The 17,493-nt window shown below is 32.1% G+C and overlaps 2 protein-coding genes across 2 annotated transcripts; one reads left to right on the top strand and one right to left on the bottom strand.

Moving 5' to 3' along the window:
* Positions 1-340: 340 nt before the first annotated feature.
* On the bottom strand, positions 341-2,109 carry LOC143154037 (uncharacterized). Its single transcript, XM_076325798.1, has 3 exons — positions 2,049-2,109; positions 1,083-1,755; positions 341-506 (listed from the first exon to the last, which is right to left on the bottom strand). The coding sequence occupies exons 1-3, from the start codon at positions 2,107-2,109 to the stop codon at positions 341-343; spliced, it is 900 nt and encodes a 299-aa protein (XP_076181913.1).
* A 4,219-nt stretch (positions 2,110-6,328) lies between these two features.
* Positions 6,329-17,486, top strand: Yl (Putative vitellogenin receptor yl). The gene is made up of 30 exons (XM_076325061.1): positions 6,329-6,340; positions 6,539-6,841; positions 7,114-7,219; positions 7,297-7,446; positions 7,565-7,681; positions 7,845-7,970; positions 8,217-8,432; positions 8,597-8,768; positions 9,032-9,233; positions 9,308-9,499; positions 9,586-9,706; positions 9,826-9,966; positions 10,220-10,478; positions 10,570-10,772; positions 10,846-10,998; positions 11,100-11,227; positions 11,580-11,704; positions 11,787-11,986; positions 12,679-12,854; positions 13,397-13,641; positions 13,755-14,062; positions 14,363-14,602; positions 14,712-14,864; positions 15,643-15,788; positions 15,874-15,965; positions 16,057-16,294; positions 16,403-16,580; positions 16,719-17,016; positions 17,109-17,229; positions 17,285-17,486. The coding sequence occupies exons 1-30, from the start codon at positions 6,329-6,331 to the stop codon at positions 17,405-17,407; spliced, it is 5,244 nt and encodes a 1,747-aa protein (XP_076181176.1). The 3' UTR covers positions 17,408-17,486.
* Positions 17,487-17,493: the final 7 nt, after the last annotated feature.

Below are 17,493 nucleotides of genomic sequence, written 5' to 3'. Positions count from 1 at the left end.
GTGTAAAAGAATTTTTCCGAACGAAAGAAAGCGTACGAACCGAATTGTATGAAAATCGAGAACTTATAAGAACAAGAAGAATACGAATTTAACAGTTCTACTAATTAAAAGTTTTATTATGTAGGATGACTGTGTAATAATAAAAGTAATACATACATATTGTTACACGTAATATTTCATATTATATCGTATACGTATGTAATTGTATTAGAATTATAACATAATGACATTCTAAATTCAAATTTTACAGTACTGGAAAACAAAATGCATATAATATATTACACGCATGTATACACAAATAAAATATATATGAATATATTTGAGAAATAAAATTTGTCTTCTAACTACAGTTTTGTTCCCTCCTTTGAGATATTCTATATTTTCTACAGGCTTCGGGACAGTGTCGTTCTAAATATCGTCTTTGAGAGAATGCTTTGAAACACTCTCCGCATCGCCATTGCCATTGATGGTGATTTCGTGTCCTTTGATGTGCGCGTAAATTCGATCTACAAAACATATACGTTACACCGTAGCCTTTAATCGATCAAATAATTTGATAAAATTAATTAAATTAGGAAATATACGAATTATCACACGACTCTCGGATAACGTAACCGTGGCAGAGTTGACCAGTAATTTGATTAATGATGCAATCGTGACAAAAATAATTGTCGATCAATGAATCGTTATTGAAATTAATCGGTAATCGTACACTACGGTTCCCAGCTTTGATCATCGATCAGTAATTTCTATTCACGAAACGTAACGTTACTTCAGTCTTTACTAAATTTCATTATAAATACGCAGAATGACAACAACGGGGGCACAATATCGTAATTTCGTAATGTTGAAAACGACAATACTAAATGTTAATTTCTTTCTTCAATTACATTTTTAATTGAATCAAATAATGAATCGAAAGATACCTGGAACGTTTGTTAAACATCCGTAATTTCATAATTAATGTATTAACAACGATCCTCGATCGTGAAATCTTATTCATTGGTCGTCAGTGCCACGTTTGCACTTGTAACGGATAACAAGAAAACGAAATGTGTAAATACAAAAGGGAAGATATATACCGATCGGCGAATGATTTGTGACACACCGGACATTCGAAGGGTCGTTCGCCGGTATGGAGGCGCAGATGACCCTTGAGTACCCAAGGCCGATCGAAACTTTTACGACAATAGGGACAATAATGCATGGTTTTGTTTCGTTTCCAGTTCTGTGCGGTCTCCATTCCAGACGTTTTCACGTTGTTGCTGAAATATTGACTCTGTGGTGCGTCGATCGGTTTCTTGTTGGGTGCTAAATACAACACTTGCGACATCGTTTGACTCTCAGCCCCGTCGAACGATCTGTTCAAATTTACTGCTACTTTGATCTCGTTGTTGGTAACGTTTATCGGACCGTCTAACTTTTTCGCGTTCAGGGGCACCGGTGTCTGACTTTTCTCCGGTTTCTCCTTGTCGTTGGTGTTCACGATTTTTCGTTCGTTATTTACCGAAATACCAGCAGAAGTCGACGACGACAACGTACCCTCGATTTCCGTAAAACTCGCGATACCTAACTCCAAGCCACCGTTCAACTCCTTGTTCCACATCATACTGTTCTCTTTGTTAAAACTGTATCGGGTTACGATCGGGAGTTTCGAGGATGTCCAAATGTTATTGCACTTCGACGAATTGTCTTTGACCTGGTGCTTTCGTTTGGCATCGATCGACGACGGTGGAATCCATGGTATTTCGGTCTCTGCGTACAGAATGCGTGAAAAAAAAAAGACAAAAATCATATTTTCTCTCTCTTTTTCGTAAACAATCGAGATCACCGTTGAAACGTTTGATTTTCATCGAGCGATTCAACGAAACGGAAACTCTATGTACAACGCGGACACGATTTACCCTCCTCTGTCTTAAACAATGAGGAAACGTAGCTGCGTGTCGCGTATTTTTCCATAACTACGCAAAAGTTTCACTATCGTTACTCGGTGCACTGTACTTCACGTTCGAGAGGCCAACGAAGGTAATAAACCACGTGCATCTTACCTTCAGAGGAATTGTTCGTCTTCCTGTACCTTGTCATTGATTTGATCAGGCAACGCGGCATATTTCCACGGGGAAAAGATGAGCACGGAACTGTGCGAACAAGAACGAAATAGAATTAAGTGGTGCCCGTTGCAACATCAATGGAGTAAACCACTGTCACACGATCGACTAGCATTTGTTATTTTGCTTGCCCAGTACTGTAATGTCGAAAAGTTTGCCCACGGCGAAGGCGATAAAATACATCTCCCCGAACGGAATCGTTAATCGATCGATCCTCCATCGTCGTTCGTGACTTTCGTGATACGCCGTGATCGGATCGATACCAGTGAAATTTTACGTTGAAAAATTACGCACAGACCCTTTGCAGATCCTCGTCGTACGATTTCGTACACGTGTTCTTTCTGTTCATTGTTTCTCTACTTCCGAAACACGGTACTTTCTTGCGCTCGGTGTTCATTGTCCCATGTGTTTGGTTTGAACGTATCGCGGAATCGTTAGTACTGAATAAAAAGAGAAAGAGAAAGAAATGATTGTATTATTGACCGTGAAGTATTTTCCGTGAGATAAATTTTTATTCGTTCGGAGGAGAGTGTTATTTCATTGGACAATTAGAAATCTTATCGTTGTCGAGTAACGGATACAAAGTTACTCGTTGTTTGAAATTTTTGTACGCGGATAGAAATTTTGCTTGTCTGTAAATGAATCCTAATATCGAATCGATCCAGGAGACGGTTTAATCAGTAGAGAAGAAAAGAAAAATAACGATGAAAACGATTGTAAAACTACAGGGAAATGAGACAGAACGATCGTTTAGAATTTCGTAATGGTTGAGCAGATTTCAGTTTAACGTACGAGAGGATACATTGGTCGAGTATACGTATGTACATACAATGTATTTGTATTTGATTTGTATACATTTCTTATGACATACCTGTACCCTGCTGGTTATCTTGCGGAATTTATAACAAATATATTTCAAGCAACCGATTAACGGGATTGGTGATAGGCGAAAATGATCGACGAGGCAAAATTGTTAAATTGATCATTTATTTTATTATCAATCTCGACAAATTATTGCAGAAGTGAGAAAGAAATATTCGAAGTGGTTCCTATTGGAAATGAAAAATTCATTTATTTGAAATTGTTTTCAAAATATACATAGAATCCCAAATCGAAATTTACCTAGAGATTTATAACGATACAGTATTTTCTCGATGAGAGTAGCCAGCCCGGGACCAACGTCGTTATATAGCGTAGAAGGGATACAATTCCTGAGCGATCGTTTCTCGTTTCTCTCTTATCGAAGATGAGAGCAAGATAGACCGAAAGCAAGCAAGGACAAACAGACAAATCACATTGCACGCAAAAGACGGGGTATAAGGTATCCGAAAGATATAATAAGACGAAGTTTGAATACTTCGTCTGTCTCGTACCATTCTTCGTCGCTTTCAGTCCCTCTGATACACTTTCGTTCCATTTCATTCTCGCCTTTGCCGGGCAGGAGTGAAACAGAAATGGTGGGGAGAACGACCAACAGACCAAATCCAGCTCTCATCGAGAAAATACTGTATATACTGGGTGATCCGAGACGAAATACGAATACAATCGTGGTAAAAATTATCGTACAGTTAATTTTACATCGAAAATATTCTATGAACATAATTCTGATCATGATTATTAAGTAATCGATGATTGTAACTAACGAACAAGAAAAATAATCAAGATAGATTTAATCGCCGATTACGATTGAATTATCATTTATTAATCACGAAATGATTACATTGTTGGTTTCGATCGATTTAATAAATTAATCGAATTTTAACGAAAATGATGTATTATTCTTATAGGATTGTGTATTATTATAATCGAATTCAATGAATTGAACGAATTTATTAATTATGAAATGCACAATAGGATATAAAGATATAATTTACTTTTAACAGCTCAAAGAGACAGTTGTAAAATGCATTCCGAAGTATTTTTTTCAGCCTTAATCGATCGATCACCGCTTATAATACTAAATTATCAGAAAAGTAACAGCCTTGTTACCAGAGCAGTTTTCATCTATGAATTTGTACACCGCCATTATCATTTTGTGTGTATATTATTACCTATTATTAATCTAATAAAGATAAAAGTAATCCATTACTTTATATTTATAAATTACTGATTAATTATTACAAATTACAAAATTAATTCTTAATTACTGAATCATTTTAGCGATAGCTAATTATTTAACGACCATTGATTTCTTCGTTAATCACTTGTAAAAGTGATAAACAAATAATCAATTACTGTGAAACTCGCTAAAAATATTAATCTTAAAATCTTGTTGGTGAAATCCAATGGACCGGGTTTTATGATAACGTATGCAAATGTAGTTCAAAGATTAATAAATAATTATATGAGATCTATTGTTCGTTATCCTAATCGTTAAGATCCTTGGTCTCAATAACCATTGAGCATCAAATCCGTATTAACGTATTTCGTTTAAAATTTTCTCTAAAATAGAATGGACAAATATTTGTATGTCCTCCCAGATCACCCTGTGTATGTCAATTTGAAGAAATGATCTCTTCTATAATTTCGCTACGCTCTCTGTTCCGACCTTTAGTATCTTGATAACAGTCGTAGTGGTAACAAGGTCCTGGCAATTTCAATATAATTCTGGTATCCCATAATCTTCGTCTAAATACTTTAGAAATATTCGTTTATATTTCATTTCACATATATTGTGAAAAACCTCTGTAAGTATATTCAATATTTATCCCTTTGTTTTAATATAAATTTTATTCACAAATTAAACGTATTTTACCGATATAACGTTACTTTCCAATCCTTCTTCTGAATAAAGAAGCTATGTACATAACTGAATTCAATTTTCATGGCAGTGTTTGACGCCAAATATTAAAATAGTAGAAAATACTACTTTATAGAAGTAAGCTAAGAAATTGAAGATTTAATTTCAAAAAAAAAAAAAAAACAATTTTTACGATTAGTGACAAACGATTTTTCGCGTTGAAGGTATTCTTCATTAAATTGTGAATATTATACAAGATTATAATGTATTATTTTTCATTCAAATAATTTGAATCAGTAGACACAACACTTGCGTAGTATTTTATAGAATGGCTGACTGGGAATTTGATGACTTTGAAATTCTAAATATTATGCGATGCAAAATCATCACGTTTCTGTTACAATAAATTTGAATCGCGTAACTATACGCGCAGACTTCTCAAATGATTTAAATTTAGTGATTTTAAAATTGCGGTTATTGCATACCATCATTCAATCAGTCTCTCATTAATCGAATAATTTAGCATTTAAATTTTTGCCAATTTTGAAAATGAACCGATGTAAAAATTATAGGTATATTTTTCATATTATATTTTCCATAAGATATTGCATTTTGTAGAACTTCTTTTGGAACATGTGTGAAGATATATTCAATAAATACGAGTACTAAAATTTACGAAGATTTAACATTACTATCTCATGTGCACAATATTAGCGTCCAATATTAAATGATAATAAATTTAATGAAATTGTTACAGGTTATGTATCGCAATTTATACGTGTTCCTCATTCTGAGCTCCTTCTATTCGTACATCGATTCCTCGAGTAAATTCAATTACATTTTAATTATTAATCGCGATATTCGAGCAAGCTGATATTCTAATTTGTTTTTGCTTTCAAATTTGAAGCTATACGATGCGAGCTTCCAGAATGGTTTTTGTGCAAGAATATGAAATGCATCTCGTACACCTTTCAATGCGACGGGTTAAACGATTGCGGTGACAATTCGGACGAACAAAATTGCCACGATTTCACAGTACGTTTTATCACTTTGAGAAAAAAAATATTATATATATTGTACAGATCGTTTCATAAGTCATTGTGGTTCTTTGTTTAAAGAAATTTTATTTTTAAAATACATATGCAGAGACATCGGAGAAAGTTGGCTAAAATCAAATACATAGGATTTGACGGTTTGTCCTAGATCAAACTTACATATATGAAAATAAGGAAGATTAAATTATTATCATTTGTCTTAATCTTAAAAAAAATTGGTAAAAATTGTAAAAAATTCATCGCAGAAAATTGTAACCCACTCTTTTCCTCACGATCGTTAGTTATTCAGCTACCGTATGCAATACACTGTCTTCGATTGATCATGTAACTGAATCATTAAAATCAGATGGCGACACGTTTCTAATCTGTAGTACTAAGTATTCTATTTTATCTACATATTCCGTTTTAGCCAACTTTCCCGACATATGCAAAAGATAGTATTAATTATCTAAGAGTGATTTAAAATCACATCTACATAAGTACTTTTTCGATTTATCAATCGATTAATTTATTCAACCCATTCATAAAAATAAGTTGGTTTATTTTCTAAATCTGATCTGATATTTAAGAAATATATAGTAATGAGTATATAGTGTACGTTAAATCATATTTTACATTTTCTTTGTTCAATTTAGCCTGCCACTCTCAAAAATCAATGCGCTACGGATGAATATCAATGTTTAGATTATTCTTGCATACCGATTGAACAATTTTGTGATACCAAACCCAATTGTTTTGACGGAAGTGATGAAAATGTTAATTGCACGAAGGACGTAAGATCGAGTTTAAATTTTCATCTTTTGTCTCTCAATATAATTTCATTTTTTTTATATGAAATCGTTTTTTCTGACTTATATGAAGTGATTTTAAAGTCTAGAGTACAAAAGAAGAAAGAAACATTGTATAAATATAAGATGCCCACAGATGTTATTTTTCGAGTTAGAACGACATAAAGAAAAATAATTACATATTTCGTAATGTTAAAAATATCGAGGAAAAAAAAGAAGAAATATTTACTAACACTACAATATTTCTTGTGTTCTAAATAAAGCAAAATTTTTAATTTTCTAGTCTATTTACATAACATATTTATTTTTCCTTGTTTTGTACCCGATATTTTTCTCATTGATAAATAATTAAAAATCACTTCATATATTTCTTTTGCTATATAAAATAAATTCCTCTGACTCGTACACTGTTAACTATACAGTTAAAATGCGATAATTTTCGTTGCAACAATGGCTATTGTATAATGAACGAATGGGTTTGCGACGGTATCCCGGATTGTCTCGATCACAGCGATGAAGAAAAATGCGGTAATTTTTATAAGATCTTTACGGCTATTTAATATCGAATCAATTTTGCGATCTATATTTCAATTGATGTTTCGTAGAAAATAAGATAATACCGGCCAACGAATGTAACAACAAAATCGATCGATATTTATGCAAAAATCAAAGATGTATCTTTTTGAATACAACTTGTAATGGGAAAGACGACTGCGGCGATAATTCGGATGAAAATGTTGATGAGTGTAAGAAGGGTAAGTATATATAAAAAATGAAAATCAATACTAAATATTAAACACAATCATAGTATGGTTTGGTTTCAAAGAAACGATTTTATTATAATAATTATATTTTAACTATTTCAATTTATAGCTGATTCATTGTGCAAACAAACAGCAAAATGTGAACACTATTGCAGAAAAACACCTGAAGGTGCTCAGTGCTCATGTCATTCGGGTTACAAATTATTAAATAATCAGACATGCACAGGTAAGCATTCAAAATGAGAAATTTGTTTTTTATATTCGTGTTTCGACAATATGAATTATTACTTATCATCACAACATATGCATAATCTACAAGAGACTGAATATTTAGTGAAAAATATTTAAAACTACTGAATTGAAAATTTATTATATATATTGCTTTGTAGATATAAATGAATGCGAAATTTATGGCATGTGTGATCAACTATGCATAAACACTGCTGGATCCTATACATGTGCCTGTCAATCTGGTTACAATTTAAATGATGATAAAAAAACATGTAAAGTTGAAGGTATTTATATCCTTTTAGATATAGACAGACTTATCTAATATTCACATACAAAAATTGAGAAAATTATGAATTCATGTATAATAAACTATTACTAGTTGTAATAGTATAATACATATAACTAGTTGTAAAACTCATGCAAATAGAAATATTATAACAAATGTGTATCTTATATTTTTTATTTGAAAATTTATCAAAATGGAACACCTTGTATGTTTAATTAAATTATCGTTTACTATTTGATTATAGGTGGTGAGGCTTTGATGGTGTTTTCAATAAAGTCAGAAATCCATGGTTTTTACATTAATTCTAAAGTATATTTCCCAGTAACTCGAAATTTGCAACATGCTGTAGCTGTTTCTTTAGATGCAAATTATGTGTACTGGTCCGATGTTGAAAGTGGAAACGAAGCAATAATTAGGAGTTTAGAAGATGGCTCCCAACAACAAGTCATTGTTACAACAGGTAAGTTATATGAACTTCCTAATTATTAGAATTAGTATTTTTAGTTCAGTTTGAATCGCATATAATGTTATTGTTATACAAATAATACTACAATATTTATTCATCTAACATTGGTATGCACACATTGAATGTTGTGTATCTTCTTTATGTTTTATATGTTTAAGGTTTAAATAGTCCTGATGATATAGCAGTGGATTGGGTAACTGGCAATATATATTTCAGTGACAGTGGTTTCATGCATATTGGTGTTTGCAATAATGATGGTTCTTACTGCACCATTATAATTAAGGAACGAAGTAATAAACCGAGAGGTCTTGCTTTATTACCATTAAGAGGGTATGTATCTTAAGCATAACAAATTGAACTACTGGAATTAAAAATTATGTCCAATATTTAAATGACTGGCATATTTTTTAATCCCTCTAAAGATTATGTATCTGTAAATTGTATAATTTTCAAGTAATAATATTTCATAATTTCTATATAATTGTACTTATTATTCAGTTATCTCTATTTCATATAATATTTTACAAAATATGAATATATAATTTCTTATATCATTGAATACCAACACAAATAACAAAATTATATGTTTTTAGTATAATGTATTGGACAGAATGGGGCTTTAATTCACGCATATTAATGGCAGGCATGGATGGAAAAAATAGCAGTGCTTTAATTACAGAAAATTTAGAATGGCCAAACAGTTTATCTATTGATTACACAAACAATAGATTATACTGGGTAGACAGTAAATTAAAAGTAATTGAATCAATACGACTAGATGGTTCTGATCGCAGGGTATGGATTTTCTAGAATAATAATTAAAATTAGTCTCAAAAGTTAAAGATTATTTTCATTTCATATTTTTTCAGATTGTATTAATTGGAGTAGCAAAAAAACCGTTTTCGTTAGCAATTTTTGAAAATAAACTTTATTGGAGTGATTGGGCATTGAATACCATACAATCATGTGATAAATACACTGGTAAAGATTTGAACATTTTAGTGAACACAAATAGTACCATTTATGGAATGCATATATACCACTCCATTTTAAAACCCAAGGTATATTCTATTTTTTTATGCAAATACTACTATTTTACAATAAAAATAAAATATTAATAATTCAAATTGTTACAATTAAATAACAGATTCCAGATCCATGCAATTCAAACCCTTGTTCACAATTGTGCCTGTTAAATCAAGAGAGTGGATATACTTGTGCTTGCACATTAGACAAGGAACTTAATTCAGATCAACATACATGTCGTGGTAGGTATTAATGTTATTGCACCTTATTGTTACATTTCTAGATGATGCAAATATTCTTTCATAGATCAAATTTTATAAAAAGACCTAAACAAAGTACTATGAAATTAAACAAATTTCAGTTATCAAGAAAAGGATGCATCTTATTATTACTGCAGGAAATACATTCATAGATTACTATCATGAACTGTTGGGAAAACCGAAAATAACAACGACTACCACGATGAAAAATGCCACAGCCATTACTTACAATCCTCTTACTGGTACAATTTAAATAATTAATTATCAAATTTATCAATGAGCAATCAGACAATAGTGTTTATTATAAAAAAACTTTCTATCTGCAAAACGTTTTAAAGTTCTTAATACTGAGTAATAACATCAGTTTTATTCTATTCAAATTTTGCAGTGTATTCAGCGTTGCAGTATGTTAACGTTTATCATTTATATCATAACAGCTATATTTTCTTGTTTTGTTAAATATTTTTGATATTATATAACAACAAATCGAAATAGGTGGTCTGTTCGTGAGCGATCAGTTGATGAATAACATTCTCCATTTCAACACTAATTTGACCATCAAAGACATGAAAACTATAATGTCTATAAAAACTGAAGTACTGGGAGGAATGGATTTCGATTATATCGGGAATAATTTGTATTTATCGGATATGAAGCACAAAACTATCGAAGTTTATAGTTTGAATACCAACGAGAAAACAATTTTTTACTTTCAAGAGGAGCCTCACGATATTGCGCTCGTACCAGAGGAAGGGTAGTCATTTTTATAGCAAATTATACAGAAAAATTAGTCTGTTTATAGTTTAGCATTGATAGTGATTGCTATAAAAATGATAATGTTACAGTGAAATGTTCGTCGTTTTTCGTACAAACGATACTTATCGTATAGACGTAATGAAAATGCATGGAATCGGTCGTAAAATTACAATCGAAGGAACTAAAACCCCATTGTTTGGGCCGAGAATTTCGTTGTGTTACGATAAAGATTTAAAACGATTGTTTTGGAGCGATCAAGGCACTGGTCGTATTGGTAGTACGACAATCAATGGTTCGTATTCGTAATACAATAAAAGTATAATTTAATACAATCAATATAAATTTTGATCATTGTATTTCATAAGGTTTTGAAACGCACATCTTCCGCACTGGATTGTTCGAACCTGTGAGTCTTGCTGTTCTCGGCGACTACGTCTTTTGGACTCAGTATAAATCAAATCAATTATACTGGACTAGAAAGAACGATACACTGCAATACCAGAAACGCATCACGCTACGTGAGTTACACAAAACGAAATAAATTCAATGATAAAAGAATGAAAATTACTTTTAGTTGTTTAAATAGTTTCACTGGTAAAAAAGAATTCTTTTTCTTTAGTAGCATCAAAAAATGTGGATCGAATGCAGTTAGTCGGTTTGCGCGGAACGTATGTAAATGAGCATGAGTGTCGTAGAAATAATGGAAATTGTTCTCATGTATGCCTACTCACTAATCTCCATACACACGTAAGTCTAAAACATTTCGATTAATCCTCGCTCAGCGGGCTGCGGGTTCATTTTGATTCATGTAATATTTATGTCACAACCGAAAAACAACAGTTATAGCCATTAATTTGTTTTTATACTCGCTAAATATAGCCGTTGAAATAAAAAAAAAAATTAATAATTTCTAAATCGAGTAATGTAAAATTTTAATCAAAATCCATCTATTCAAATTGAAACTAATAAAAACTAAATTTGAATCAGAATGAACCCGAAGCCCATTGTGCAGTCACCAAGATGATCTACTGTTCGATATCGGTTAATATAATTTCTCGATCCGGTAATTCTTGTACTTATATTTCGTAAAAATTTCCAGATTTGCGCGTGTCCACCCGAAATGATGCTGAATAAAGATAATCGAACGTGTAGTCCTCAAACCGCATGCAATCCGGGTGAAATAAAATGCTCAGAACACGATGTATGCATAAAATTGCATCAAAGGTACGGTATTAAAATTATTATATTGTAAATTAAATAAAATATTTTCCACCAATACTATATGTTGTTTTGGTAATTATTTCAGATGCAATGGCGTACAAGACTGTCCTAACGGTGAGGATGAATCAGGCCTATGCGATGAGTTGCACTTGTCAAAGTGTGGAGAAGATCAATTTCAGTGTAAAAGCGGACAGTGTATAAACAAAACGGCACATTGCAACTCCCACTACGATTGTCCAGATCGATCGGACGAGGAGGACTGTAATAAAAGAGAATGCAGCTCTAGTAAATCAAAACATTTACTCAATATTATTTATAATGTCTTAATTGTTTACAACAATAAGACTATTTAAATTCAGCGGAACGTTATATTAGATATTATATACTGTGTATATAAGCGAACGATATAATGTAGATCCAATCGAGGATAAAAACCATTCGATAACAATGTTCGCAATTATAATACGAACAATGAGCTCGATTATTATTTGATTCAATAAATTAACATTGTTTAAAACCATAGTGTTGTTGTGCTTGTATAATTATAATACGTGAATAGATTAATCGTTACTTAGGCTGTTGTTAAAAATGGTCATTGAAGTACTACTCGCGTAAAAATAAATGAATATTTTCTTGACTATAAATTTGAGTAGAATAAAATCAAATTCATACTATTCTTACGCTATAACACTTCGTTCTTTTCAAATTTAATCGCAAGAAGATAGAAAGGGGGTTTCAATCGATATAAGCACTTCAGTACCTTATTAAGACTGTGTTTATAGTCTCTTCTATTCAATTTTTACACCCAATTTATTTTGCGCGATAAGAAATGTCGATTTGCGTAACCGAACAAATAATACTACCGTCGCAAAACATCAATATCGGAAAACGATGTTCGATATCGTACACGACTGAATAAAGTCTGTGATATTTCAGGAATCAGCGATTGTTCATTGCAGAAATTTAATATCTTTCAGATGAGTTTCAATGTCACGAAGGAACTTGCATATCAAAATATCATGTGTGCGACGGCGAAACCGATTGTTCTGATTTTTCCGATGAAGTGAATTGCGGCAAGCACACATGCAATACAAATAGTTTTATGTGCGAAAGTGGAACGTGTATCCCTCAATCATGGAAATGTGACGGTGAGGTGAGTCCCTGATTTTTATTAACACGGAACATATATGAACTATTGAGTTTTATATTCGTCAAATCACGTAACTGAGTTCAATTATAATTCTTCTTCGATTGCAGATAGAAAGGGTAGTACAGGGGAAAATCTAACGGGAACAATTAAAAAGATTTTGTGACTTCGTTTCTTTCGCGAGTGGAAAGATACATCTGTAAAATTCAATTACACTGTTTTTTTTTTTAATAGAATCGTACATTGTTTTTATATTAATAAACTCTTCTCGTCAGTCTACTCATAAATTTATTAAGATAAATTTATTCCAACTTCGTAACTCGTTCGTTATACAAAGAGACTAATTTCTCTTCCCTGATTTGATGGCTTTTTACTTTTAATAGAGAAGTTGTACGATGTTAAGAGACACGTATAGTCCAAAAATAGTTTTTCTTTTTATTTTAATGCATTATCAGGTTGCACCCACTGTGTATAACAAATTTTGAAAAATACACCTGCGTTTTATTTGTACTCTAAATGTAATTTTTTTATTTTGCATTTTAACTAAGGATGACTGTCCGGACGGTTCCGACGAGAGTGAATCGTGCCATAGAAATCCGTGTCCGTCTGAAATGTTCACGTGTAACAATGGTCATTGCATAGACTTATTATTGAAGTGCAATGCAGTAAACGATTGCAAGGATAACAGCGACGAGCAATACTGTACAGAAAAGACTACGAGTAACTTCGTCAATTGTACCGCAGATGAACACAGATGCTATAATACGGATATGTGTCTTCCAAAGAGTGTAAAGTACGTAATTTATGATTAATGTATCACCTTTACAAGAGAAGTATCCCAGTGGTCAATTTCATGGTAATAGGTAATGGTAAATTTGGATTAATCTAACTGATATTGTTTCGCAGATGTAACGGTGTTCAAGATTGTCCGAAGAACGATGACGAACATAATTGCGTTCGATGTCAGAAGAGAGAATACGTTTGTGAGAATCGAAATTGCATCGACGAAACTTGGGTATGCGATACGATCGACGATTGTGGCGACGGATCCGACGAAAGAGATTGCGACGGTAGTAAGTGGAGCAAGAACAGTGAGAGCACCGTTTCTACCTGCAAAGAATTCAGATGTTCTAATGGGGTTTGTCTACCTTTCGTGAAGGTGTGCGACGGAATAGCGGATTGTTCGGATCTGAGTGACGAACATGGAGAATGTTGTAAGTGTTGCGACAATAGAAAGATCTAAACTGTCTTGTTACGTTTTCGCTATTAATGATCTCCATTTCTGTACGTTACTCAAATACAATTCAGTTTAAAGATTAACGTACAATGTCTAACATACGCGTTAATACACAAATTGTGAACAAATAGAAATGTTTTATTATCAAGTAGAGTAAAGGAGCATTTATCATCGTTAGTGTTGTTTGCAGGTGCTAAGGAATTTAGTGTTTTAAATTTAAAATAGATTTCATCATAAATGCTGTATAAAAGCAATAATAGTTAAAATATTTTTGCAGCAATCTCGTGTGTAAAAAACAATCCCTGCGATAATGTGTGTCACAAAACTCCTTTGGGTCCCGTATGCGGTTGTCGAATCGGATATCAATTAAGCAGTAACTTAAATTCGTGCGAAGATATCGACGAATGCAAACGCAATGTGTGTTCACAGTTTTGTCACAACACTCATGGATCTTTCACTTGTTCTTGTCACGAGGGATATGTACTTCAAAGGGACAAATTATCTTGCAAAGTGGCTGGTAAGAAACACTTAGTTCCCAGTTTATTGTTATTCTCATTTAACATTACTGTTCTCGAACTTGTTTGAATTAAAAATGAAACGTTCTCAATTATTACCAATGATAACAGGACCACAAATGAAAATAATCACCGTCGCTGGAAATGATATTAGGAGATTGTCGCCGAGTTTAAGTTTGATCGAAATTATATACGAAGAAGTAACTTCCGAAATAAGTGGTATCGATGTAAACGCGAAAGAGGAAACCATCTATTGGAGTAACAGTAAGACTGCATTTAACGAACGCATATATGTATTAGGATTTAATGTACAAATTGTAGAAGTATTGTTCACAGTAACCATAAATAAATCTGCGCAACTGCTTAGGTGAAAACTCATCTAATTCGTTTCAAGAAGATAAAAAGTTCAAAAGGAACTATGTATCGCATATGATTTGTTTCCTAACAATGATAACAGAGCGTTTCTCTCCGAAAGATTCGCTTACGAGTCGTATTTCTTCTTCAATTGTGTATACCCTTTCTCGAGTTGCATGCATAAGGAGAAAATTTACGTTAACTTTTGAGATTGAGATACATTTTGTAGTGGGTTTTCTCTTAAAAAATTTCCGTCGATACCGATTCACAGATTTATTTATGAAAACTGTGATAAATATTTTTGTTAAATTCTATGATCAAAGATGTGTGTACAAAAATTATTATATCGCAGTTCAATGTCTAAACGGAGAAAAAGAAAAGAGAGACGGGTAAAGTGAAGAGAGTGCTACCCGTATGAGTTAACGATTGAATTTTTTGTTAACACATTAAAATAAAAGGAACGATTAGAAATATCGTAAATTCGACGCGTTTTTACATATTCGTCAGTGGGTTAAAATTCATAAACGTTGTTCCACGGAATGCCTGTAGGTCAACATATTTGGGCTATACTACATATTCACGTTGCAAACTGAGTTGCTACGTGATACATTATCTAGCACTATTATTTACTACATAGTATTTAATATGCCATTAACGAAAAACATGAAAATATTTTCACTGTTCTCAGATGAATTAGGCATGATAAGTAAAATGCATATAAAGGGCAAGGAACGAAAAACTGTTACCGGCCTTGGAAGACCGGAAGCACTTGCCGTTGATTGGGTTACCGATCATGTATATTTTAATGATAACGACTATGAAAGCAGTATCAAGGTACTGAACATCTATCGATGGAGTCGAATAGAATATTTGTCTGTTCAAATATATATTAAAAGAAATTTTCTATATTCATTTACAGGTATGCAATCTAGAAGAACAAAAATGCGCGAAAATGATCACGATCGGAACACGGATTAAAGCGATGTCTATTGCTGTGGATCCGAAACAGGCGTATGTTGTAACTTTATAACTGTTTTGAATTATCTCTTTATGTTTTAGTTGTAAATAAAATATTTTATAATTATAAAAAATTGTGATGCAGATTGCTATTTTGGAGTCAAACAAATTGGATAGAATATAACAGACCCACTAGTACAATATATCGATCCGATACAACAGGTTTTAACGTAACGGCAATTGTTTATCGGAATATTGGTGTTGTCTATGCAATAACGATAGACCACACAAGATCTAGACTATACTGGACAGACACTCACCTAAAAACTATCGAATCTTCAAATTTCGACGGTTCTAATCGTATGATATTCTTAAAGACAGATGTAAGTATAGTTGGAGTATTATCGGTGACACACCTATGAATTTTACTATAAAGAAGTCCGCGAGCAACATGTTTTCTATACTTACTATTCCCGTGTTCAATACCTCAGGTTTATCAGGCTCTAAGCATGAATATATACGAAGATACTTTATATTGGTTAATGGGTGAAACTGGCATGTTAAAAAAGTGTAAATTATTTGGTGACAAATCATGCACAACGATCTCTATTGGTACATCAAATATCGACAAATATTTTACAATTTTGCACGCTTCTAGACAACCTATTAGTAAGTACATAAATTATTAATTCATGTATCATAATTGAAAAGCAAATAACATTAAGAATAATTTGAAAATGAATGAAAGTACATTTTTTGTTTACTTTAATAATAAATTGATTTCTATTTTGTACCTTTGTTGAACAGTAAAGAACACTTGTAAAGATCATAAATGTAATTACATGTGCGTTTTGGGAAGCAATAATTCCATATGCATTTGCCAAGATGGATATTCCAAAGATTCTAAAGGTATTTGTATTCAAGAACTAAATAGAGGAATTAAATTTGATTCAAGTATAATTAATCAAAGAGGTGAAAATACTCATGAACAAAATGGAGTGTTCATTGGAATAATCATCGTCTTAATAGCTTGCATTATACTTTTATCTGGATATTTTTATTATCAAAAATTCAAGCCTGGCTTGTTAAATAAAAATAATTTGAGGTAAATTAATAAGCCATTTTCAACACTTTATAAAAATTACTAATTCTTGTAAAAAATTTCTATAAATAAGTATTCTCTTTCCTTATCTGTAGTATTCATTTTCAAAATCCATCGTACGAGCGACGAAATGAAATCGTAACGACACTCCATTGCATATCCGGTTTACGACCAGAAGAACATGAATACGTAAATCCAGTAATCGATATATCAAAGGTAATGTACTTACATTATATTTAATTGTACATATTGATTTGTATTTTTTATTCAGAAACAGAACAAAAATGTAACAGAGAAAAATGAGAAACGAAAATTGAATATCATGCATTCTGATCTATCCGAAGATGAAACTGAAGACTCAGGATATAAACAAAACACTCGTTTAATATATTAAAATAATTAAAGCAAACTGAGTATCAAAGTAAAATGTAATGTTTACAAGGAAATAGAAACACGAATTTAATTCTATATATACAAAAA

This window comes from Ptiloglossa arizonensis, chromosome 13 (assembly GCF_051014685.1).
Source record: "Ptiloglossa arizonensis isolate GNS036 chromosome 13, iyPtiAriz1_principal, whole genome shotgun sequence".
In the NCBI taxonomy this organism is placed as follows: domain Eukaryota; kingdom Metazoa; phylum Arthropoda; class Insecta; order Hymenoptera; family Colletidae; genus Ptiloglossa; species Ptiloglossa arizonensis.
Note: the sequence above shows the minus strand (reverse complement) of the source record. Positions and strands in the feature narration are given on the sequence as shown.

What these genes read in the sequence shown, in the direction of transcription:
- LOC143154037 (XM_076325798.1), bottom strand. Translation starts at nt 2,109, where the DNA reads ATGCCGCGTTGCCTGATCAAATCAATGACAAGGTACAGGAAGACGAAC. An exon ending in GACGAACAATTCCTCTGAAG is followed by an intron (nt 1,756 to 2,048) that starts GTAAGATGCACG and finishes TTCTGTACGCAG; the next exon opens with AGACCGAAATACCATGGATT. An exon ending in CACAAATCATTCGCCGATCG is followed by an intron (nt 507 to 1,082) that starts GTATATATCTTC and finishes TATGTTTTGTAG; the next exon opens with ATCGAATTTACGCGCACATC.
- Yl (XM_076325061.1), top strand. An exon ending in ATTATCTTGCAAAGTGGCTG is followed by an intron (nt 14,603 to 14,711) that starts GTAAGAAACACT and finishes CAATGATAACAG; the next exon opens with GACCACAAATGAAAATAATC. An exon ending in CAGTAATCGATATATCAAAG is followed by an intron (nt 17,230 to 17,284) that starts GTAATGTACTTA and finishes TTTTTTATTCAG; the next exon opens with AAACAGAACAAAAATGTAAC.